The 24,741-nt window shown below is 47.4% G+C and overlaps 1 protein-coding gene across 1 annotated transcript in view; it reads right to left on the bottom strand.

Annotated features, from left to right (window-relative positions):
* Positions 1–24,395, bottom strand: part of LOC148517650 (calcium homeostasis endoplasmic reticulum protein-like) — a 55,489-nt gene extending 31,094 nt beyond the window's left edge. Inside the window, exons 1-11 of the mRNA XM_088478487.1 lie at positions 24,204–24,395; positions 23,073–23,246; positions 22,296–22,480; positions 21,796–21,933; positions 9,069–9,220; positions 6,266–6,377; positions 4,744–4,833; positions 4,291–4,495; positions 3,971–4,149; positions 3,214–3,646; positions 1,498–1,736 (exon numbers count right to left, since the gene is read on the bottom strand). Of these exons, the coding sequence (XP_088334613.1) occupies positions 1,498–1,736; positions 3,214–3,646; positions 3,971–4,149; positions 4,291–4,495; positions 4,744–4,833; positions 6,266–6,377; positions 9,069–9,220; positions 21,796–21,933; positions 22,296–22,480; positions 23,073–23,246; positions 24,204–24,228 (1,932 nt within the window). The 5' untranslated portion in view covers positions 24,229–24,395. The remainder of the gene's footprint in view (positions 1–1,497; positions 1,737–3,213; positions 3,647–3,970; positions 4,150–4,290; positions 4,496–4,743; positions 4,834–6,265; positions 6,378–9,068; positions 9,221–21,795; positions 21,934–22,295; positions 22,481–23,072; positions 23,247–24,203) is intronic.
* Positions 24,396–24,741: the final 346 nt, after the last annotated feature.

Here is a 24,741-nt window from a genome sequence, read left to right as displayed (position 1 = left end):
TTGTCCGGGTTCTTCGCACTTATGTTGATCGGACCAAAGATCTTCTGAAGCTAGACTCTCTGTTTGTTCTTTATGACTTCAAGGCTGGCCAGCTTCAGAACAAACTGACTCGTTGGTTGCTCCTTACCATTTGTCATGCCTATCTTTTGGAAAAGAAGCCGGTTCTGCCTTCGGTGAAGGCTACTTCCACTACATCTGTGGGGGGTCTCTTGGGCGGCTCGTCGTGGTGCCTTTGCCGAGCAACTTTGTAGGGCCTCTGCCAGCACTTTCATAAAATGTTACAGTTTTGACACCTTCGCCTTTGCTGATGTGGCTTTTGGGCGTCTGGTTCTTAGCGCAGCACAGGAGCGTTCCCTCCCTTAAATGGACAGCTTTGGGACGTCCCACAGTCCGTGTCTCCCATTGGATGAATGAAAAAAATTGGATTTTTGTCTTCCCTGTAAAATCCTTTTTCTGAGTCCATGGGGGACACTGGGCACCCACCCGCTCGCACCTGACTGGCAGGAGGTTTTATGCTTCCAGCATATGGTTCCTAGACAGGTGGTGTGCCCGATCCTGTGTGCATGCAGATTTCTCTTCTCCGTTCCTGTTCTTTGAGCTTGTTAAGAATAATTGGCTTCAGATGGGGTGTACAGGAGAAGGAGCCTAAGCTGCTGCTGCAAAATAAGTTAACTCCATGATGCCCAGGCTCCTGTATCTTACCCTACACACCCACAGTCCGTGTCCCCCATGGACGCAGAAAAAAAGGATTTTACAGGTAAGACAAAAATCCCTTTATTTTCCTATGTAACACTCATTGCTTTAATAAAAATATTTATAAAGAAAATAAATACAAAAAATTGCCGGTGGCAGGGTATAGAGGTGAGGTAGTCTGGGCCACTGGGAAATACATTTTGAAACTATTTGATGCCCAGACTCTTCTCTCCAGGCTATGCCCATTGTCATCCCTGTGCCCCTAGCTGAGGAAGAAGAAATATTAATTGCAGCTTTTCATTCAGTAATTGAACAAGGGACTGGATAGGAACAAAAGTGTTTCTAGGCAATGGCACAACATCCCGCTCTACAGCTGCGACAACACCTGACCGGAAGAGAGCCCATACCTTTCCTCCTGCAAATACCCATTACACCAAGACAACTGTGCCACAGAAACAATTCTTACAAAATGTAACCATCAGAGGCAACCACATGCCAAATATAGGTCGAGATGTATCAAGCCTTGGAGAGCGAAAGCATCAACCAATCAGCTCCTGCCATTTTTTCAAACAGCCTGTAAAACTGACAGAAGCTGATAGGTTGATACTTGATGTCTCTCCAAGGCTTTATATATCTTCCCACCCCCAGTATCTTTCAAAGATCTGTGATTAAAAAAAAAAAAGATCAAACCAGTTGTGCAATACACATGTTGCCCTGACACTGAAGTGGTCAAAGGTTTTGAAGCCACTCAATTCCCACTTGTGTTTTATGGTTGAGTTTGGCAGATCGATTAAGCAAAATTACCTTAACCAGTGGGGCCATAAGTCCAGCAGGAAGGTCAAAGTAAGGGACATTGGGTACAAGGCTGGGGTCATCGTGGTTAACATGTGGAGGTCCTTGTCTACGCATATGAGGTGGCTGTCCATTAAATCCATGTGGTGGTGGGCCAAAGTCTTGGTGTTGGGGACCTCCCCATGGAGGATGTTCATTCATGTTCGGATGGGGCATTCTGTGGCCTTGGTGATGGTGCGGTGGTCCCATATCTAAGGATTTGAGTAATATTATAGTAATACACCAATAGTTATTAACTTTTCTGTTTCCTGAGCATCACGATCTGATGAACAGATGTGCAGCATCGGAAAACGCATTAGAACTTGCGAGCTATTTGGATTACTGACCTCCAGAAAATCAAACCACCTCGACTGGCTAGTTATTGGACTATTTAGCTTATATACCACTCAGACACCTGCTGACACTAAGGCTGGTTTATAGCAGGTGAGCCATAAATACTATACTTACACGGGCTGCCACCGAATTTGGCTGACAGCAAAAGTGAGCTACGGCCAGATAGGGACAGAAATTCGGCAATCATAAACTCAGCATTCAGCGTGTGCTCCTGCTGGATGTACCTCATATTGGATGTGTCGTCCGAGATAATTGGCCTCTGGCAGGCGAGAGTTGCATAGGTTTGCCAGGAGACTAATATATGTCTGCACTCAGTAAGTGGGATCTGTATAATGAAAGCGGACTTGGCTATTAATGAGAAAAATCCACTGACTGATTTACAAACTGCCAATCTGGTGATTTTTTTTCAGCCTGCTAGACCCGGTACAGATATACCAGAAATGGGGATTGTAAAAGAAGCAGTAACTTAATCCTTTCATGAAAGGTGATATTTAAATCTGGATAACATTTTAAACCAGAGTCCACAGAAATACTGGTATCTGACCAACATGACTATACTAATATATTCTATTAACTAAAAGGAGGAACAACAATTTTATTTAATTTTAATTACGTACATCTGGCTCCATCAAATCTACCCAATTTTTTGTCTTTTCAGTTTATTGGTTCATTTGGCGGTAACACAGACACCGCCTAGTTAGGAGTGCTGCAAACCTACCTCTGTACATATAGTTGATAATTATTTTTATTATTTGTATGGAATTGGCTCTTATTGATCTGATTTTTTACTATTGGTCCTTGTGTGTTCATATTTAATGCCATGAAGAGGTGGATCTGGTCTGATTTGTGCACCACAGTGAATGTAGTTGCTACACTAATAGTGTCACATTGGGTGAAGAACATTAATTCTTCAGCAATAGACCACCTTTGAACTATTTATGGGCTCTATTTTTTTTTCCTTTACACATGATAAAGAGGCAAAGTGTCCATTTTGTAAATATAACCAGTATCCCATCTTTATTGTTGGTTTAAACACTCTAGCTGAACGCTGTAATAAGTAGTATGAGTTCGACACACCCTGAAAGAATGTACCTAGCCAATGATTAAAGTTAGGATAAGTGTTTTATTTACAAAATACGTTGGCACTTTAATATTTTTATTACGGACATATTTTTTCCATTAAGTAGTCCACAAATGCGGATAGCCTTTAAATGTGTCAAAAGAAAGCAAAAAAAAAAAAAAAAAACTAAAGAAAAAGTTAACAGAGCATGTTATCATTGGTGCGAGAGGCGATCCATTGATAAACTTTGAACAGTAGTTTCAATTACTGGTTACCTGAAGGAAAGTCTCCTTGTGGATAATCAAAACGATGAGGGAAGGGTGGTCTCTCAAAAGGATGGCAGGGGGGGAAATCCTCCTGCATAAATCGTGGCGGAAATCTGTTAAAGTTGTGAGGGTGAGGTGGTTGATTGAATTGGGGTGGATGCTGTTGGTGAGGAGGGAATGGACCCATAAAGTGTGGTGGGCGCTGCATGCGAAAATGTGGATCCCTTTGAGCTCCAACACCCCATGGTGGCTGATCATGCTGGTTGCTCCAGGGGGCATCAAACTGGTTATTCCATGGAGGTTCTCTCTGACTGTTCCATGCTGGTTCAGGCTCATTATTCCAGTTTGGGTCACGCTCACTCCACATACCTTCATGGCTATTGTTCCATGGAGGGCAGTGAGGAGGAGCCTGGTGGTGAGGAAAAGGGGGCTGCTCGCATGGCTATGGAAAAACATAAGCAATTTAGGATTCTCCTCAGAGAAAAAAGGTGCTGCTCTCTATGGCACATACACAATAAAAAAAAATGTTTAATTTAAGACAATGACACCAATATAGCAAAACAAAGGTTAATCCCAAACAGAAAAGGCATGCTAGAAAGGTGGTAATAGGCATCTTTCATTTATAAATATCAGACACCATAGCTACTACTTCCTGCATGACTGAATTTTGTCAAATTAGATTGTCACAAAAACCTAAATAAAATTGCATTTTCTGCTTTAATTTGTTTTCAAATTAGATTAGTTTGCTATGTGGCAATTTATATACCTGCTGCTGGCCCCAGGAAGCTATAGGCTGTGGCTGGTCAAACCATGGTGGTTTATTTGGAGGAATCTGTTCATGAGGAGCTGGGCCTCTGGTTCCTGCAGCTCCTAGATCTGGTACACTACCAGGAGGGGGCTCAAATTCTGATGGAGCAGGGATAACAATTATCGGCTTCACATCCTCTATAAAGAAAAGAGCAAGGGAGAAACCATATGAAAAAGTGTGGATAGCATCCTTTTTTTTATTAGAAAGGTAATATTAATATAAAAAAAAAAAAACAGAAAAAAAAAAAATTTATATAAGAGTAATAGAAAAGTAGCTACCTGGTGGGGGTACAGGAGCTGGCGCAGGGGTAGGAGCTGGTGCAGGAGGTTCTGGAATTGGCTCCACCACTGGGATCTGGATTTGCTGCTGTTGCTTTAAACTAGTCACAAACTCTTCTTGCTGTGTTTTCAAGGTCTGCATCTGCTGCTGGAATGCCATAAGGATTGGCTGCACCACTGTGAAGGATTCACCCAGTAAAGCAGCCTTGAGACCCAATAAAACAGGTAATGAGAAGTCAGACCACTTAAAGACTATTCACTGTCGTCCTGCAACTAACAGTTCTCCCCAGTTTTTATATGATTTGGTACAGAAGTGCCACAGAATGCATAGGTGATCTCTATACTACCCATGTCAGGCCAAACACATCACTAAACTCCTAATCACTTAAGATATATCTAAAGAGCAAAGGATTGTGACAATTATTTATAACGTTGAAATATAAACAGAATTACCTGGTGTTGACCCAAGCCAAGAGCAGGGCTCTGCAGTTGCTGAATTGTAGCCTCATCAAAGTAGCCATTCTTCTCCCAAAGCTGGAGCAACTACAGAAGAGATCATTTGGCATATGTTTATAGAATAAAGTATACACCAATATATCTTGTAAAGAAGAGTGTGCATACACTGTTTTTTCTCTATGCTAACCATTGGCATCACAACCGTAGCGGAAATAAGCTTATGAAGGGACTGATGTACTGGGAAAGCAGTCACCAATGTCACTCAGACAAAGAGGATCTAATGAGTTGGTGCTCTATTCCTGTTAATTCAAGACATCCATGTAATCTCACACACATATACATACATATATATATATATATATATATATATATATATAAAAAGACAAATTACTTATCGAAACGCGTCAGAGGGGGTTTAAGCAGCATGCCAGAAGGACCAACCCGGGAATCCAAGTGCAGTAAGATCGCAGGACTTAATCTCACCTACATCTGGTACTGTTTGTGATATGCCGTTACATTTTATTTATTTTATAAATAAATTCATTACATTTTAAACTTCCTCCATATTGGTGGTACTATGCTATATTTGGATTTAATTTCTTTTATGATACTTCAACGGAGCCTTATCTGGTAATTTCAAAGGTGAAGGAAAATACCTTGAGATATGCTCATTTAACAAATTAAGCTAGTAAGAGCAATTTGCCACACTAAGGATTGGTGGAAGAATATGTAAAAGGATACTTGTTTTATTCAGTTGGCACTGAGGTGTTTAATTGTGTCATTATTGCACTATTGTGTTTTTTTTTCTATACATGTTTACATGAAGGATTATTTGATATCTTACAAGAGGAAAGTGAAAGCACAGTGCCCATCAAAGAGTAATTCATTTCAGATATTCTTACTTATGTGCAGTGTTTTATAAGGACACTGTATATGTTTTGGGTCAGAAGGGTCACTGTTTATTATGTTTTGGGTCAGGCACTGCTTAGCGCTGAGAGTAGTTTTATTGTTTACAATCTTTTTGTTAACTATTAATGTTCACATTGGTCACTACTGCTGATATATTTCTTTAATATTTTAGTATTCAACATTAGTGGGTAATGTGTCCTTTTACAATAATTCTCTTTGTAACAGGCTGTTACAACAGACAAAATGTAGTGTAATCCATGATATTTTATAATACAGTGACCATTTACTAATTGGAGCAATAGTGCAAATATGATCATCATATAGAGTACTGATGCAATGCTGCTATGCATTAATTATATATAATCATGTAAGCTTGGATAGTTAATAAGAAATAAGGCCCCTGCATGGTGTTTGGTTGCAGACTAATCTACCAACTACTGATCAGTCCTGGATCGTTTTTCTACCACTTTGCAGCAACTCCCAAACCCTGCCGCTGTTTTGCATGGTCAAGTGTCATTTAAAAAGGAAACCAGCTGATATAATGGGTGTGTCAGTAGTCTCTTGTATTAGATGGAGCGAACCTGAGATTTGGGGCTAAAGTGATACTCACACGTGCAATCTTCTGCTGCTTGTCCTCCTCCACCGCTAGAAAGCTAGTACAGTAAATAGGAACTACTACTTTCTGAAGAGCAGCCAACAGTTCCCGCGCTTGTTTCCTCTGACTGCAAGGAAAGCAAGAATTATTTTATGTACCCGCATGACCATGTGTGCTTACCATTACTCTTTTGGTTATAAAGTATATTTTTACATGCTACTGATAGACAGAAAATGTATTATTAGAATCCGGATAAACTCACTTCAGGAGAACTACTGGCATAGGAATTGTTATAGTTGGAGCTCCTTTTCTTAGACATGTTTAATACTGATGTAAGAGTTGTGGAGGCTATAGGTGTTCCATAGTCTGTATGCAGCAGACACTATACACTGTAACCAGACTATAGTTACAGCCTTTGGTTCCAACACACTGCCAGGGTACCTGACCAACAGTTTTCCATGGGCCTTCACTGCTCTGAGATGCTGCACTTCCCCACACCTTATTACACAGATATAACTGTGGAGGAGTAAGTTATCCCACAAATACTCCAAAGTTATACTGATGTGTCCTCACTCGTCTTTGCTGCAGTCGTGCCCAACAGCCTTTCTCAGCACGCCTGGTCCCATGAGACTGTTAGTGCCGAGCGTCTTTTTTGCCATCTAGGTAGCAATGTGATGTGACTAGGATGCACCTTGACACACTACTGATTCAGTAATCGTGCTGAGAGAAAAAAAAAAAAAAAAATTGTGGGTCCCGGGGACAAAAAAAATCGGGGTCCTACTTCGCGGATTCTGGGTCCAATCACATTATGGGGGGTGAGGGCAGGCAGGAGTTGGAACAGTTCTGGGGGCAGGCGGTAGTTGGGGTAGAGCTGGGGGTAAAGGCAGAGAAAAGTTGGGGTAGAACTGTAGGTAAAGGTGCATAGGGCGGGCAGTGCTGGGGGTGAGTAAAGCGGGCAGTGCAGACAGTGTAAGTGACAGTGCTGCAAGGCAAAGAGGGAGCAAGGGTAGATAGCAGCTGGCGCAGTACTGGGGGGCAAAGAGGGGGTTATGGGGCTTTCTAACGAGGAGGGTATAGGCTGAGGCAAGGTGCGGGAGCAGCACCCTTGTTGGAAAAAGTAAATGGCTGATGGTGCAGTCTCAATGTCTGAATAATCCTGGATAAACAGTGTGGTTTACGCTCCTGGCGAGGCAAGTAATATAGTGGTCGCCGGCTTACGGATGAGTGGGTTCGGAGTTAAATCAGTCCCCAGATATCAGCGCTATTTGTGCTGTATTTAAGAGTACAACTGCAGAGGCTGCAGCGGGAGTGCTGTATTATGCAGCACCCTGACTCCCCCCTATATCTGCTTAAAGCAAATTATATGATTGGCAGCTTGTTACATGTTATAATCCATTTTGCAGTATTCCTAGCCCTAATGTCAACACTGCCAAGTGTATGTCACAGTAATCCTCTGGAGTGATATTTATAATGATTGCTATGTAGCAAGGTTTAGTATTGATTATTCAGGGCTGATCTTTACATTATGCCATAAGGCTGATCCTACTCTAGTGTGCTGTAAGCTCCAGTAAGCAGAGGCTGTAGAGGGATTGCTATTACCCATGGATACGTACCACTTACGGGCGGGCCGTTGGCTTCCATGTATCGGTTTATGCAGTGTCTTTGAAGTTACAGCTTGCTCGCAACTGCCGATCATCCCAAAATTCAGTGACCTGGCTGGTGGAGGATGGCCCGGGGGTGTCAGCAGACCTGAGCATGGAGGACACACCGTCAGCCCGCCTGCGAGGCGCAGGGAACTGGGAGCTGCTGAAGGTAAAATAGCGGCTCAGCTCCACCTCAAAGATCCGTGAGGAGAGGGGAGAGAGCCCAGCGGCGTCATGTGACGCAGGTCTCAGACACCAATTGGATGATGAGACGCTCCTGCCCGCGGTCATTGGTTGGGATACACTGATGTAAGTCACTGGGTCGGCAGCTGCGGCACACACACAGCGCGTCCTACAGGACCCATGGACTTTTAAAAACTAGGTCCCTTAGTGCCTGTTGAGCTTAAATATGCGCTATATTGCTTGCAATCACTGAATAATTTGATATGTAACACTTGTATATTGGTGTGCGACTGAGTCTCTCAATCAGCATGTGAAGTGCTACGATGCAGCCCCCGCAGCTTTTTCCATCTACACACAGATATACAAGTGTCACATATCAAATTAATCAACACAGTCTCCTGGTGTGACTTAGACGCATCTGTGCCAAAAAAAGAGACACTAGCAGAGATGCACAGGACCTGGCGGCTTACTCACGCCAACCATGTCGCGCTGCATGGCGTATTGAGCAAGGACACATCTGTATTCACACTATTGTGTAAATGTCATCATAATTAAGAAAAGCTGCTAAAGTTTACCTTTCACATTTCTTACAATTGTATGCCCACTTTGAACCAGGGGCAGTTATTCTGGAGCACAGTATGTGCGTATATATAAAGGAATGAAGGCAAGTTTTATTTTGTGGTGCAATGAAAGTTCTGGTTAAATACAGTACTGCCTTATCCTGGATATTAAAGCATTACCCCAAAAGGTCAATGAAATAGTTTCTATAATTAATTTGAACTAAAATTTTAACAATACAAATGAATACCAAATCCTACTGGAGTCTTCACAATCATTATTTTCTCCACCCATATAAGCATATTAAAGTGTATGTCCTAATTATGTGCTAGTATGTATGATGAAACATGCAGTTTTATTTTTTATGGATGCAGGGCACTGGTGTAAATTGCATGTACAGATCCCATGAATGTATTTCAATGTGCATTGCTTACCAGTGATGTAATACGTCATTCGTCAAATAAATAAGATGCAGGCGCAATTCAAAGTGTGCCCCTTCAGCTGTGATACGATTGCAGAGATGACCAGCCATAAGCTCACAGTGCTGAGGGGACTTTGCGTTGCTGAACATCCAATTCTTGCCAGCCTAGGGACACAACAGAAAATCTTTAAAAATGACATTGTCACTGTAAGTAAATCAGCCTTTTTTTCAGCAGTACATTAAAATCACACTGTGCTAGCCATTTTTTTTTTTTTTTAAGCGTTCCATTCATTCTATTATATCTTCAACAGTCTTTCTGCCTTCTGTTGATACAGCAGTGTTTAATTCAAAAAAAGATTACAAAGTTGTTTTAATGCAACAAAAAAAACAAACAATAACTTACCTTTGTTAACTCTCTTTCTTCGAAGTCCATAGGGAGACCATGGGGTGTAGGTGGTGGTTGAGGACCGGGCACCACACGGTTAAAGCTTTCAGCTCCTAGGAAGCACTGGTCCAACCCCCTAAACCCCCACCCCCGAACAAGAGGCACCTCAGTCCGTAACAAGCCAAAGGCCAGAGGAGGAAAAGATAGAAGACTGGTACATACAAGAATCACACACTCACGTAGAAGGAGACGGGAAACCGGTGACCAGAAACATAGCCCATATGAAGCCAGGTGCGTCAGGGCGGGTGCCCTGTGGACCCTATGGACTTCGAAGAAAGAGTTAGAAGTTTTACCATTACTCATTTTCTTCTTCAGGGTCCATAGGGCTCCACAGGGAGACCTTGGGGATGTCCCAAAGCAGTCATTTAAGGGTGGGGACGCTCCTGAGCTGAGAGGAGAATCCGGCGCCCAAATGAAGCATCCTGAGAGGCAAAAGGTATCAAAGGCATAAAACCTCTGAAATGTATGGACAGAGGACCACGTGGCCGCCTTACAAAGCTGTTCAGCTGAGGCGCCAGAGCGAGCTGCCCACGAAGGACCCACAGAACGAGTAGAGTGAGCAGTAACAGTAGCCGGTACAGGAAGGCCTGCTTGCGTGTAAGCCTGCGAGATAGTCTTTCGAAGCCATCTAGCCAATGTCCATTTGTTGGCTGGCCATCCCTTCTTGTGAAATCCATAGAGCACAAATAAGGAGTGATCTCCGAAGGGAATTGGTACGGTCCACGTATATCCTGAGGGCACGAACCACATCCAAGGAGGCCTCACCTGTCTGTCAATAGGTCTGGGGATTGAAAGGCCGGGACTACAATTTCCTCATTAATGTGGAAACTAGTAACTACTTCAGGAAGGAAACCTGGGCGAGTCTGAAGCACAGCCCTGTCCTGATGGAATATCAGAAATGGGGAGTGACAGGAGAGCGCCCCTAAATCTGACACCCTTCTGGCGGATGCCATAGCAAAAAAAAAAAAAAAAAGTCTTTGCTGTGAGCCACTTCAGTTCCACAGAATCCAGGGGTTCTAACGGAGGACCCTGGAGGGCATGAAGCACTACTGTCAAATCCCATGGAGGGACAAAAGGGAGGTTGTATATGGAGGAAGGTGTGGACATATGGAAGTGGAGCAAGTCTACGCTGGAACCAAATGGATAGAGCAGAGACATGCACTTTCAGTGAGGCCAGGCAAAGTCCAAGGGCCAATCCAGCTTGAAGGAAGGCCAGGACTCTGGAAATCCTAAACACTTGGGGGTCGTAGCTTCTGGTACGACACCATTGGAAATATGTATGCCACACTCTGTAGTAGATCCAAGCAGAGGCTGGCTTGCGCGCTCTGAGCAAAGTTTTGACTACAGAGCTAGAGAATCCTTTGGACCTCAGGAGGGATGTCTCAAGAGCCACGCCATCAAAGACAGACTACTCAGGTCCGGTTGATGAGCCAGCAGGAACGGAGTGTCGATGGAGAGACTCCGAAAATCTGAGTACCAATGACGTCTGGGCCAAGCTGGAGCCACCAGCAGGACTGTGCCTCCGTCTTGTTTGAACTTCCGAAGAACTTGAGGAAGGGAGACTAGAGGGAAGAGGTACGCAAACTGGAAGGTCCACTTCACTGATACTGCGTCTACAAAGGTTGCCTCGGCATCTCTTGTTCTGGACGTGTACACTGCCAGTTTGTGATTGTGTCGGGAGGCCATGAGGTCCATCTGCTCACAAGAAGTTGAAAAACCTCTTTGTGAAGAGACCATTCCCCGGGTTGCACATAGTGATGGCTGAGGAAGTCTGCTTCCCAATTGAGAACTCCAGGAATGAACACCGCAGAGATGGCCGGAAGGTGACCCTCGGCCCATGTCAGAATGCATGACACTTCTGCCCGACTTAGAGTGCCTCCTTGATGGTTAATGTAAGCCACTGTTGTGGCATTGTCCAACTGTACCTGTACAGGTTTCCCGTGAAGCATGTACTTGGCCAGTATGGGGACCCTGTAGACAGTTTGAAGGTCCAATATGTTGATTAGCAGGGTTGAATTCGACCGAAGTCCAGCGACCCTGAAAAAGGAGTGTGTCTATAGCCACAAAGAGAGGGACAGAGAGAGTACCATTGTCTGAGCTTTGTTCCGATGAGGTAACCCGTTCCACCAGGAGAGGATCAGCCTTTGCAAAGGCCTGGAATGGAACTTCAAATACTCCACCATATCAAAGGTGGACACCGTGGATCGACACCCGGCGACTGTGGAGACATCTGCGCACTCATAGTTGAAGTGTGGAGATCTTGTCTGATGCCAGAAAGATTCTCTGAACCTGAGAATCCAGCAGGGCTCCGGGATAAATCATTCGCTGTGAGGGATTCAGGGAGAACTTTTTCCAGTTGATTAGCCATCTGTGCTTGTGAAGGAAAGCAATGGTTAGCCGTAGATGGCGGTGAAGCACTTCTAGGGATCCTGCTAAGAGCAGGAGGTCGTCCAGATATGGTAATAGTTGGACACCGTGACCACGCAGGTGGGTCGCAATGATAGCCATAATTCTGGTAAACACCCATTGAGCTGTGGATAGTCCGAAGGGCAGAGCCTGAAATTGGAAGTGTTGCTGTAGTATAGCAAACCAGAGATATCGCTGATGTGAGGGCGCTATAGGTACGCGTCCTGAATATCCAGAGATACCATAAAATCCCCAGGCTCCATAGCTAGGATGATAGAGTGTAGGGTTTCCAGCCTGAACCTGGGTACCCTGAGGAATTTGTTCAGGGATTTGAGGTTGAGGATAGGCCGATGAGACCCATTCGTCTTCTGAACCAGAAAGTGTGGAATAGTAACCGGTCCCCAGCTGAGATAGCGGGACTGGCACAATTACCCCTGCTTGCAGCAAAGACTGTATGGCTTTCTGGATTTGCAAGGTCTTGCTTAGGTCTGAAGGAGGGCCTTTGTAGAAAAACTGTTGGGGTGGCAGTCAAAGAAATGAGAGGACGTACCCATGAGAGAAGTCTTTTCTTACCCATGCATCCGTGGTGGTTTGACACCAGCACTGGGCAAACTGAAGAAGTCGGCCTCCCACTCTGGGATCCCCCATAGGGAGGCCCGTCCAGTCATGCCGAGAGCTTATCCTCGGATTTTGAAGCAGGGCGTCTGGTGGTCCAGGCCTGCTTGGTCCTGGGCTTGGCGGCCCTAGAGGAAGCAGACTGCCTAGGAAAGGACTAGGTTTAGGTTTTCCTTGAGGATGAAAGGACCTAAAAGATGTAGTCCAAGGCTTTGCAGTAGTAGTTGCTGAATGCAGAAATGCAGTTTTTGATGCAATCTTGTCAAGGTCTGGGCCAAACAATATCTCCCCATTGTAGGGTAACACTTCTAGGCCTTTCTTGGAGTCCGCGTCTGCCTTCCATGAGCGTAGCCACAGGGTACGGCGGGCAGATACTGCCGTGGCCGAGACTCTGGAGGTTAGGAGACTGGCATGTAATATCGCTTCTCGAATACAAGAAGCTGCATCTCGAATGTGAGCAATGAAAGACATCTGATTCCCAGAAGCATCTGAGGGAAAAAAAGAGTCTTCAAGTGCGTCAGCCTAGATCTCTATAGCTTTAGCCAGCCATGCAATAGCCATGGTCGGACGGGCAACAGCCCCTGAAAGAGTATATCGATTTAAGGCAGGATTCAACCTTTCTATCCCTAGGGTCCTCCAAAGAGGATACTGTAGGGATAGGTAACCTAGCGCTTTTAATTAAATGCGTAACATGCGAATCTACTGCAGGGGGGAGTCTCCCATTTTGAACAGTAAGCTGCAGGAAATGGGTAACAGGTGGTCAGACATTTTTGGGGCTGAAACCTCTTACCAGGCGTCTGCCAGGCTGCCGCCATGTGTTCAGCTAATTGATCCGATACAAGGAATTCTGCTGATGCCACTTTGTCATTTAAACAGTGGGTGCTTTGAGTTAGGGGCTGGCTCGTCATCTTCTATTAGTAAGATGGATCTAACAGATCGCACCAAGGCAGGAATATTAATTTTAGACTGACTCATCCCCCCCCGGAGGAGAGTCAGTGTTAAGAGAGAACAGCATATTCTGTCTCCTCAGATGACACTTCAGAATCTGAGAGCTGCGTGGACTGTGAAGAAAACACAAAATGCTTAGAAGGCTTACTGGGTAGGGGCTTCTCACCCTGCAAAATAGTTCAAAAGGCTATAGAGGTAGCCACCAGACTCTGTACCAGGCTAGAGAATATGTCTACCTATGGAGGGGGCACAGGAGGTACCTGTATAGCCTGAACCTGTTGTGGCAACCCCAGAGAGGGAATCACAGCCTGTTGTGGTAGCCCCATAGGGGGAATTACAGTCGGTACTGCTAGGCGGTCCACAATAGTAGCCAACACCTGAGAAAAGCAAGCCCAGAGGGGCTCTTGTGCAAGAGCTGGGGGGTCTGATGGGCCTGGTGGAGTATAACATTTAACACATAACCCATCTTGTATCAAATCCTCCTCACTTAAGCCTGCAGCACATAATTTGCATGATAGTAGTATGGGTGCAGATGCTTGCTTGCTACTCTTGCCTTTGCTAGACATAGCTGTACAGTAGTATAGCGTTCCCGCTAGGCTGTTTTAGCGGGGCGCGGCGCCCTGCCCTCCTTCTGGAGGGCAAAAAGCACCCTGCCCTCCAGGAGGAGGGCAAAAAGCGCCCTGCCCTAACAGCCTGCGGGAGCCGTTCTCACCCGCGGGACGCAGTGTCCCGCGGGTGGACAAACATGTGGTGACCCGGTCACCGCCGGAGAATAGACGCCGGGCGCATGCGCCCGGCATCTATTCTCTCTTTCTGCAGCGCTTGGGGGCTGCCCGGCATGTCCGTAAGCACCGGGCACGCCCCCAAGTATGCCGAAAAGGGGACGCGTCTTATAGACACGCCCCCTTTTCATAACCACAACCCCTTTTCGGACGCGCGCGCACAAGATTGCCCTCTCTAGCTCCGGCGCCCTGCCTGCCGCCGGAGCTAGAGGGAACACTAGTAGTATAGCACACAATATGGCACTGGGTATAATGCAACCACTGGGTATGTAGGATACAAGTAGCAATGCAATATACTGATCCTGTCTTAGGCTTGGGCAACCTGCAGGAGCGCACAGCACAAATATGGCACTGTGCAGTAACAAACTGTATGTGACAACCCTCACCAATACATTTATTGTAGAGATGTGAGGTACTGGGAAAAATCCTGAATACACATGTACAGTATGTTAGTGCAAAGTCAGAAAAAAAGGGAAAATATGAGATATGGTAAGAACTTACCCTTGTTATCTCTATTTCTACGAAGTCCATAGGGTTCCACAGGATACCTTGGGGTATAGGTGTGACGTCAGTCGCAGGGCACCAAAGAGTTAAGCTTTCAGCCTCCCAGGATGCACTAGGTCCCCCTCCTATACCCCGCCCCCGGGCCAAGGCACCTCAGTTAGTTACCAAGCCATAGGCCGGAGGAGGAGAAGGAAGAGAGAGAACAAAGATCTGGACACATACAAGAATCACATTCTCACCAGAGGGAGACGGAAAACCGGTGACCAGAGCAAAGCCCATCTGCAGCACAGGTGCGACAGGGCGGGAGTCCTGTGGAACCCTATGGACTTCGTAGAAATAGAGATAACAAGGGTAAGTTCTTACCATATCTCATATTTTCTACTTCAGGGTCCATAGGGTATCCACAGGATACCTTGGGGATGTCCCAAAGCAGTATCCTTTAAGGGTGGGGACGCTCCTGTGCAGAAAGGAGAATCCGCCGCCCGAAGGAAGCATCCTGAGAGGCGAAGGTGTCAAACCTGTAATACCTCACGAAGGTATGGACAGAAGACCACGTAGCAGCCTTGCAGATCTGAACTGCCGAGGCACCACGTCGAGCTGCCCACGAAGGACCCACAGACCTAGTGGAATGAGCCTTCAGAGAAGGAGGGACCGGTAGGCCTTCATGAAGATAAGCTTCAGAAATAGCCATACGGATCCAGGCTGCCAAAGTTTGCTTTGAAGCAGGCCAACCCTTTTTACGGAAGCCATAGAGGACAAACAAAGCGTCCGACTTCCTAAACGAAGAAGTGCGGTCAACATAAGTCCTTAAGACCCGCACAACATCCAAAGAGGCCTCACCCACGGAAAGACCCGGTGAGTTAAAGGCCGGAACAACTATTTCCTCGTTAACATGAAACTGGGAAACAACTTTGGGAAGAAACTCGGGCCGAGTGCGGAGCACTGCCCTGTTCCCATAAAAAACCAAGAAAGGGGGTCTACAAGAAAGAGCCCCTAACTCAGAAACACGTCTGGCCGAAGCAATGGCCAGAAGGAAAACAGTCTTAGCTGTTAGCCATTTAAGATCCACTGAGCCCAGTGGTTCAAACGGCGGTCCTTGGAGAGCCCTCAGGACCACAGCCAAATCCCAAGGCGCCACAGGTGGAACAAAGGGCGGCTGAATGCGGAGAACACCCTGCATAAAGGTGCGCACATCCGGGATTGTAGCAATCCTACGGTGAAACCAGACAGATAGGGCCGAAACCTGTACCTTCAAAGAAGCAAGGCGAAGCCCATGATCTAGTCCCTCTTGTAGGAAGGCGAGAATCCGAGACAGACGAAACTCCCGCGGTGCATAACCTCCCGGTCGACACCACTGGAAGAACGTATGCCACACGCGATGGTATATCCTCGCGGAAGACGGTTTCCGAGCTCGTAACATGGTACGCACCACAGAGCTGGAAAACCCCCGGGACCTCAGCATGGCCGTCTCAACAGCCACGCCGTCAAAGACAGCCGAGTCAGGTCCGGGTGAAGGCAAGGACCCTGAGACAGAAGGTCCGGTCGTAGCGGCAACCGCAGAGGACTGTCCACGGACAGACCCTGAAGGTCTGAGAACCAGTGCCGTCTGGGCCACGCGGGAGCTATCAACAGGAGCGTCCCTCCTTCCTGTTTGAATTTCCGGATTACCCGTGGAAGAAGGGAGACCGGAGGGAACAGGTATGCGAACCGGAACGTCCACCGGACGGACAGAGCATCCACCAGAGACGCCCCTTCGTCTCTTGTGCGAGACCCGTACACCGGCAACTTGTTGTTGTGCCGGGACGCCATGAGGTCGATTTCTGGAAGACCCCACCTGTCCACCAGTAGTTGAAAAACGTCCGGGTGCAGGGACCATTCCCCCGGATGAACGTCCTGGCGACTTAGAAAGTCCGCCTCCCAATTTAGCACTCCCGGGATGAAGACCGCTGATATGGCCGGAAGATTGCGCTCCGCCCAAACCAGGATCCGAGAGACCTCTACGAGAGCCGCCCGACTGCGAGTTCCTCCTTGCCTGTTTATGTAGGCCACGGTGGTAGCGTTGTCCGACTGGACCTGCACCGGGCGACCCTGGAGAAACCGCTGTGCCTGCTGGAGAGCATTGAAGACCGCACGGAGTTCCAAGATATTTATTGGAAGCTCCGCTTCTGTCGGCGTCCACCTGCCCTGGAACAAGTGTGGACCCGAAACTGCTCCCCAGCCCCGAAGACTGGCGTCCGTTGTCAACAGGACCCAAGTTGGAACCCAGAACGGACGTCCCTTGTTGAGGTGGGTCGTCTGTAACCACCACGCAAGGGACAGGCGAACCTCCTGGGTGAGCACAATCGTCTGGAACTTCAGAGACTGAGGCAGCCCGTTCCACTTGGACAGGATCAGGTGCTGCAGAGGTCTGGAGTGAAACTGGGCGTATTCCACCATGTCGAACACCGACACCATGGAGCCCAGTAACCTCATCGCCGAGTGTAAGGACACCCGGCGGCTGTGCAGACAACTGCGCACCCTTGACTGTAAAGCAGAGATCTTGTCCTCCGTCACGAAGATCCTTTGCTGTCCCGAGTCCAATAAGGCTCCAAGATGCAGAATCCTCCGAGACGGGATTAGAGGGGACTTCTGCCAGTTGATTAGCCAGCCGTGCCGTTGCAGCAGTGCAATGGTCAGGTCCAAGTGGCGTAACAGGAGCTCTGGAGATCCTGCCACCAATAACAGGTCGTCCAAATACGGCAACATGCGGACTCCCTGCAGCCGCAGAGAAGCCGCCATGACCGCCATCACCTTGGTGAAAACACGTGGTGCTGTTGCCAGGCCAAAAGGTAACGCCCGAAACTGGAAGTGGTCGCTGCGGATTGCAAACCTGAGGAACTGTTGATGGCGCAAAAGATTAGGGACATGCAGGTAAGCGTCCTGTATGTCCAATGACACCAAGTAGTCCCCAGGTTCCAGCGCCAGAATGATGGACCGTAGGGTCTCCATCCGAAACTTCGGGACCCGCAAAGACTTGTTGAGTGCTTTGAGGTTGAGAATCGGACGATATGACCCATTGGGTTTCTGTACCAAAAATAGATTTGAATAGAAACCCTGGCCCCTCTGGGAGAATGGAACAGCCACTATAACTCCAGCCTGGAGCATAGTGTGCAATACCTTCCGCAGCTCCGTAGCCTTGTTCCGGTCTGATGGGAGACCCGTGGTGAAGAAGCGAGCCGGGGGTCTGTGCCGGAAGGAGAGGGCGTATCCGTGGGAAACCACCTCCAGAACCCAAGTGTCTGTCGTAATGGTCGACCAACACTGGGCGAACTGTAGCAGGCGGCCTCCCACCCTGGGATCCCCCAAAGGGAGGCCCGGACCGTCAGGCCGCAGGCTTGTCATCTGGCTTGGGGGCCGGACGTCTGGTACTCCATGCCTGCTTCCGGGGCTTGACCGATTTCTTAGGGCCAGCCTGTCGAGGAAACAACTGTGGTTTGGGCCTGCCCTGGGCCCTAGATGACCGAAAGGACGATGGTCCCGAACCAGAAGGAGCAGCGGCCGACGGGAGACAAGCAGATTTGGCTGCCGCCAGCGTGGCCACAATCTTATCCAGATCCGGACCGAAGAGAACTTCTCCGGTAAACGGCAACGCTTCCAGACCCTTCTTGGAATCTGCGTCCGCCTTCCAGGATCGCAGCCACAAGGTGCGACGAGCAGCTACCGCTGCTGAAGAAATTCTAGACACCAGAGTACTAATGTCTAGAGCCGCCTCGTTGATGTAGGTGGCCGAATCACGGAGATTGCCAATCAACTCCGCCTGTTCGGCCGGACAGTCGGATTCAAAAGAAGCCTCTAATGAATCCGCCCAGCGCTCCATCGCTCTGGCAACCCAGCAAATGGCCATAGCCGGCCGTGCTGCCCCCCCTGCAAGGGAATAAGCGGACTTCAGGCAGATTTCTACCTTGCGGTCCGTAGCATCCTTAAGGGAGGACATGGATGGCATCGGCAATGTGGCACTACGGACAAGACGGGTCACGTGAGAATCCACCTGTGGAGGGGATTCCCACTTAGCAAAATAATTATCCGCGAACGGATAAGCCACCGCCAGGCGTCTCTGCGGCTGGTATCTTTTGCCAGGTTGTTTCCACGCCTCCTCTAAATGGTCCACCAACTGACCCGAAAGAGGAAAGACTGTGGCATCGCCCTTCACATCTTTGAAAAAGGCATACTTAGATTTAGCCGCTGGGGGAACTTCGTCCTCAATCACCAAGGCTGTGCGGACCGCCCGAATAAGTCCAGGAATATATACTTTGGACTTCGCATCAGCGTCCTTAGTATGGAGAGGTTCCTGATCGTAAGGATCCAGAATCTCCCCATCATCAGACGTCCCTTCGTCATCCTCATAAGGAGCGGACAGAGACGCCACCAGCCTTTTATGAGGCCGCATCACAGACTCCCCTTGCAACACATCCGACAAGTGCTGTACAGAACTCGTCAGGGAGTTAACCCACGCTGGCTCCTGAGAACCCGGGAGCGGGGAAATAGGGAGACTGTGGGGTACCACCAATTGTCGTGGGAACCCCTGCATGGGTGACAACACCACAGACTGCTGGGACAAATTCATCGGAGTAAACGCGGGCTGCGGAGCTAACTGGCCCACTAAAGCTGTTAACGCCTGAGCGAAACAAGCCCAGGGCGGCTCCTGTACCGGTGCTGTAACCGTAATAGGCCGCGCCATGGACAAACACTGCCGGCAAAGGCCCTCCGCGCTACCCTCCCCCTCCGCTAACGGTACTTTGCACGTGGTACACTGTAGCCGGAGGGGAAAATCACTTTCAGACATGATGGCACCACGTATGTGACCTCTCTCACCAATTAAGTATTAAATAGGCGAGAGACCACCCTGCAGCACCGCACCACAAGGGCTTTAGCAGAAGAACAGGGACAGTAATAAAGCTGACAGTTTAGAGAAGAAAAGTTACAGGCAGCGCTAGCACAGTCACATACAATGCAGAGAAATAACAATTCCTGCACTAACAGCGCTGATCACTCAACTACACAGACACAGGGCCTGGTAGGACACAGCGCTGCATACACAGACCTGAGCCACAGCGGAGGAGAGGTATGCGGGGGGACCCAGACCACGATGCTTCCATCCAGCGCTTCCAGCAGCGTTCACCATGCGTTCTGGAGAAGATGGCCGCCGAGGAGCAGAGAGGAGGCTGGCCTGGGGGAGGAGCGCTGCCACAGGACCAGTCGGCAGCATGCAGAGAGGGCTGTGTGCAGCGGGGGAGGCGCCGGCTGTGAGACAGGGAAGGCGCGCTCCCCTGGCATGCATTTAACCCCTGGGACGCCGCAGCGCTACCGCTCTGCTGCGGTCCGCTGTCCCAGGGGGTAGTGGAAGCGCAGGTTGGTCGCCTGGCTCCACGCTGTAGCCAGTCCCCAGGGAGCCCCCTGCCTGGGGACTTAGGACCATGTGATCAGCGGGGACCCACCGCGGGACCCCGCTGCTTACCTCTGTCCCCCTTGAATCCGGCCATGGTCCGGAGCATCTGGGGTCACCGCTAGCTGTGACCCCAGACGCCCACCAGCATCCCCGGATCAGTACCGGCGTTCTGGTACCGGCGGGGTGTAGGGAAGACAGCATGGACGTCAGGACTGACTGTCCATGCTGTTCATCCAGATGTGCAGCCACAGCTGCATGAAGAAAAAGCTTCAGGGGCTCTTCTAGCCCCCACTCCAACAGGTGCACCCGACTCCGGCCGGGCACCAAACTAAACTGAGGTGCCTTGGCCCGGGGGCGGGGTATAGGAGGGGGACCTAGTGCATCCTGGGAGGCTGAAAGCTTAACTCTTTGGTGCCCTGCGACTGACGTCACACCTATACCCCAAGGTATCCTGTGGATACCCTATGGACCCTGAAGTAGAAAGAGATATATACTGACAGTATAGAGAAATAAACAGACAAGTCACATACAATGCAGAAATACAATATAACTGCAGAATGGCCCTACAGATTCTGTGGTCAGTGACTCAACATCTGGTAGGCTATAGCGCTACATAACCTGACTCCAGGGAGAGGTATGTAGGGGGACCGGACCCTGCGTTTCCCTGAGAGAGCTGTGGCTGAGCCTGGGGAAAATGGCCGCCGGAGACCTCTGAGGGGGCGTGGTGTGAGGAGGAGAGCAGTTCAGGGAAGCAAGACCTCAGAGGAATGGCGCCCTGAGCTGAGGGGCCGCTTTAATGTGGATAGCTGACCCCCCCATGCTGATTGTTTACCCACTGGGACGCTGGACTCCCGCTCCATCTGTACCCTGGTGGTCTAGTGGATCACTTTGGACAAAGGCTGTGTTCACTCTCAGCACCTCCGGTCTGTCCACTGAGACCAGAGATGACTGTCATCCGCGGGTCACCGCAAGCGATGACCTGTCTTACCTGTCCCCTTGCGTCCGGGCTGCAGTCTGGGTGCGTCAGCGGGGCCGGCTAGCGAGGAGACCACGATGCCCGCCGAAATTCCCAGCCAAAGCTGGCGTTGCGGCTCCCGGAGGGGTGACGGAAAGTGGCAGCGCAGTCGTCCTGTGGACAGCCTGTTGCTGCACGCTCAGCAGGAAACATTCAAAAAAGTTTTAATAAATCAAATCATAAAATAATAGCATTTTTGCGCTGTATAATGGTGACCCGACTCTGACCGGGCACCGACGAAACTGAGGTGCCTCTGGCTCGGGGGCGGGGTATAGAGAGTTGAACCAGTGCATCCTGGGAGCTGAAAGCTTTAACTGTGTGGTGCCCGGTCCTCAACCACCACCTACACCCCAAGGTCTCCCTGTGGAGCCCTATGGACCCTGAAGAATATATGTAAATGTGCGCATTAGGCATTTATTATTATTTCCCTTATTTAAAGACATCTAAAACTCATAGAAACAAGGACAGCTCCAATACAGGCCACAATCTGCAATAGCCCAGTGTCTGAGGAGCCAACACAAGGGAGAAGTCTAATCAACCAGAAATTATAATTGACTGGATCATTGTTGGAAAATGTAAGACAGAAATGTATTTACTTACAGATATGGCATCCTTTGTACACGTGTCAATGATCGGCTGTAGCAAGTTATCAAACTCTGTCATATCCAGTTGAGTTTCATCACGCAGTTTCTGCATTTGCTGCTCAATGGCATGTACTAGTGCAGTTGAGATTTGCTCCTGAAAGGCAGAGGAGAGATAGACAGACATATATATATATATATATATATATATTTATTTTTTATATACATACATACACATTACACACACACCTGGCAACAAGTATATATTAGTGTTCACTCTACGTGTTGATCAGTAAGGAGGGCATATTTAAATTTTGAAGGACAAAATTTAAAAACATGATGTACCACTACAGTAGCTGTAGCGATACATTAGGTATAAAATTTTGCCCTTGAAAATTTTAATATGCCCTCCTTACTGATCAGCACCCTGCACATAGAGTGGAGATATATTATATACACACACACAGTAATATCTAATTTTTCTAACTAATTTAGATTGCAGACAAATCAGACCAATACCTGTCTCGTGGTAAGGAGTTGCTGTTCTTGTTGTTGCATGCTCCACTGGCTTTGCTGAATAAGTTCCTCTAGGACAGTTGCCCCCTGTGGGGGTGGCACCAACGTAGGGGGCATAGGCAGATCTGGTGGGGGAATTGTGGCGATCGGAGGCGTGGGTTCTAAGTCCTGAGTTTGCTTGCAAACCACTGAATTGGACGGAAAGCAAAGACAATTGAAAGCAATAAAAACTACCAACCCATTCTTATAAAATAAAAATAAGTGAAACCCTGAACTAAAATATGTCCACAACAATCCAAAGAATAACAATATGTGCTATGCTAGAAAAAGGGAAGGAAATCCTGACTATCCGCTCCTCAAAGAGTGGAACCACACTGAAGAAATCCATGAATTAAAAGAGGAGCAATCTATAAAAAGGTATAATCTGAAGGAAGATGAAACAAAATACACCTGTAATAATATACATACTGCTATACCAAGTGATACCATATGGATTTCTATTACTTTTCCAGATGTTTATAGACTGCAATATCATTTATTGAAATGAAGACTGGATACAAAATGCATAGGCCTTCTAACACAGGGCATGTATGACACATCAGGTGCAAAACTCAACATTTGTATAGTAATATAACCATGCAAAGAAGCTGGTGGTTTCCCTGACAAAATGCATAAAAAAATAAAGTTCTAGCATATATAAAAATAATCAGCAACTTAATAAAGAATACAGAATAGAATCACTACACAAAAGCATCCATTTTTCAGAAACATTAGACATACACTGCAGTTGTTCCATAGAAAGTTTACACTTGTAGTAGCTGTAGTACTCTCCGCCAAACAGGAATGAAAACTTTGGGTTTTCTTTCTGCTTCTCCATGGTCATGTTCTCAAATTCAGGCCCATTTCTAGCCACAAACTGTGCTAGCTTGTCAATTACATTACGAAGCTCCTGGTCTATAGAAATAATAAATAAAAAAATATAAGTACGATGTGCATTCCTTGTTCACCAATTTCAATAGCTCTATGCTCTCACAAGCTTATTTACATGTATAGCAACATAACATAAAGTGCTATTTAGACTAGAAATGAAATAAATTATACTGGACTCAAATGTGGATGAATACAGGCATTGCTGATGACCCACCAATACCACCACAAAGCATAGAAAATACACAAGGCAGGGTGGACACCATTATGTAGATACAGTATAAGGAATTTGTCAGTCACATCAAGAAACCAATAGCAAAATTATCACATATGGGCATCCGAATAAATAACACCGAAAAAATGTTTGCCACGTGTAATATTGGCATTACGCTCCTGAAATACACAAGTCCAGTCATTCAACTGTCAATCACCAGCTTTCACAATAGTGGGGAAAAAAAGTCAGAGAATTATTAAACATTAGGTTACTTTGTCATCCTTCTACTTACAAAGGGACACCAGAAAAAAAATACAAGCAGGCAAAGACATAAGGCTTGAGCCATTTAAATTAGGATGCTAGATTTTAAATTAAGATATAGGTGCTGTAGATCCCCCACCCCCATTATTCTGGACATAATTACATTGTAACAAAAGTAAACTATAATCTGACATTACACTCTATTTTCCAGAAAATTTTAGAAACATATTCCTCCTAGTAGCTTACAACCATCTACCCCACCAACTCTAACTAGTGATAACGAATTTATCTAAGTGTTTAGATTGGGATATTGTAAGTTTATATTGAGCACTGTGCACCTTTACTATTCCTAGTAATGACACTGGCATATAATTATGCTGTAGCTCTAACACACCAGACACAAAAAGATAAGGTCTCGCTATCACCAGTATTATTCACACGGGCCTCTATGTGCAAAGGTAAAATATACAAATCCCACAGCAAGTATTTGCACGTATGCGGTCTCTCACCGTCGGGGGGCAGGGGAACCTCCATGGCTGGGAGTCACTGCGGCCTGCTGCGCCGAGCCTGACCTCACACCACCACCACTCGCCACCTATACTCGCACCGGAAGCGTCGCAAAACATGATCTCGCCAAACGGCCCATTACTCTGACAGCAAAACATAGCCTGGGCTTTTGCCGGTGACGATACAATTGTGCGCCGGAAGCACTGAGGCAGCCATATTGGTAAGTCCTCGCGTGTTTCTTTTCGGTTGACCTTAAGGACCTGGAAATGACGTTAGGTAAGGGCGGAAGTGCTGTTTCATGAAGAAATGTGTTCGCTCGCCATGCTTCGGGCACGGTAGCTCGCTTCCCTCGCATTATGTTTATATTCCCTCTCTTAGAGAGCCGGCCCTAGACAATTTGGTGCCCTAGGCAATATTTTGGCTGGGAAGATTTTGGCCTTATATATATAGATGTACACATGCAAACGGGCGGTGACACCGGTCTCAAATTAATTGACATCACACTGATGCTGTAATGGAACGTTCAAGTGCTTTATTGCA

Source organism: Taudactylus pleione, unplaced genomic scaffold (assembly GCF_031769625.1).
Source record: "Taudactylus pleione unplaced genomic scaffold, aTauple2 ptg000214l, whole genome shotgun sequence".
Lineage (NCBI taxonomy): Eukaryota > Metazoa > Chordata > Amphibia > Anura > Myobatrachidae > Taudactylus > Taudactylus pleione.
The sequence above is the reverse complement of the archived record's forward strand: the minus strand, read 5'-3'. Positions and strand labels throughout refer to the sequence as shown.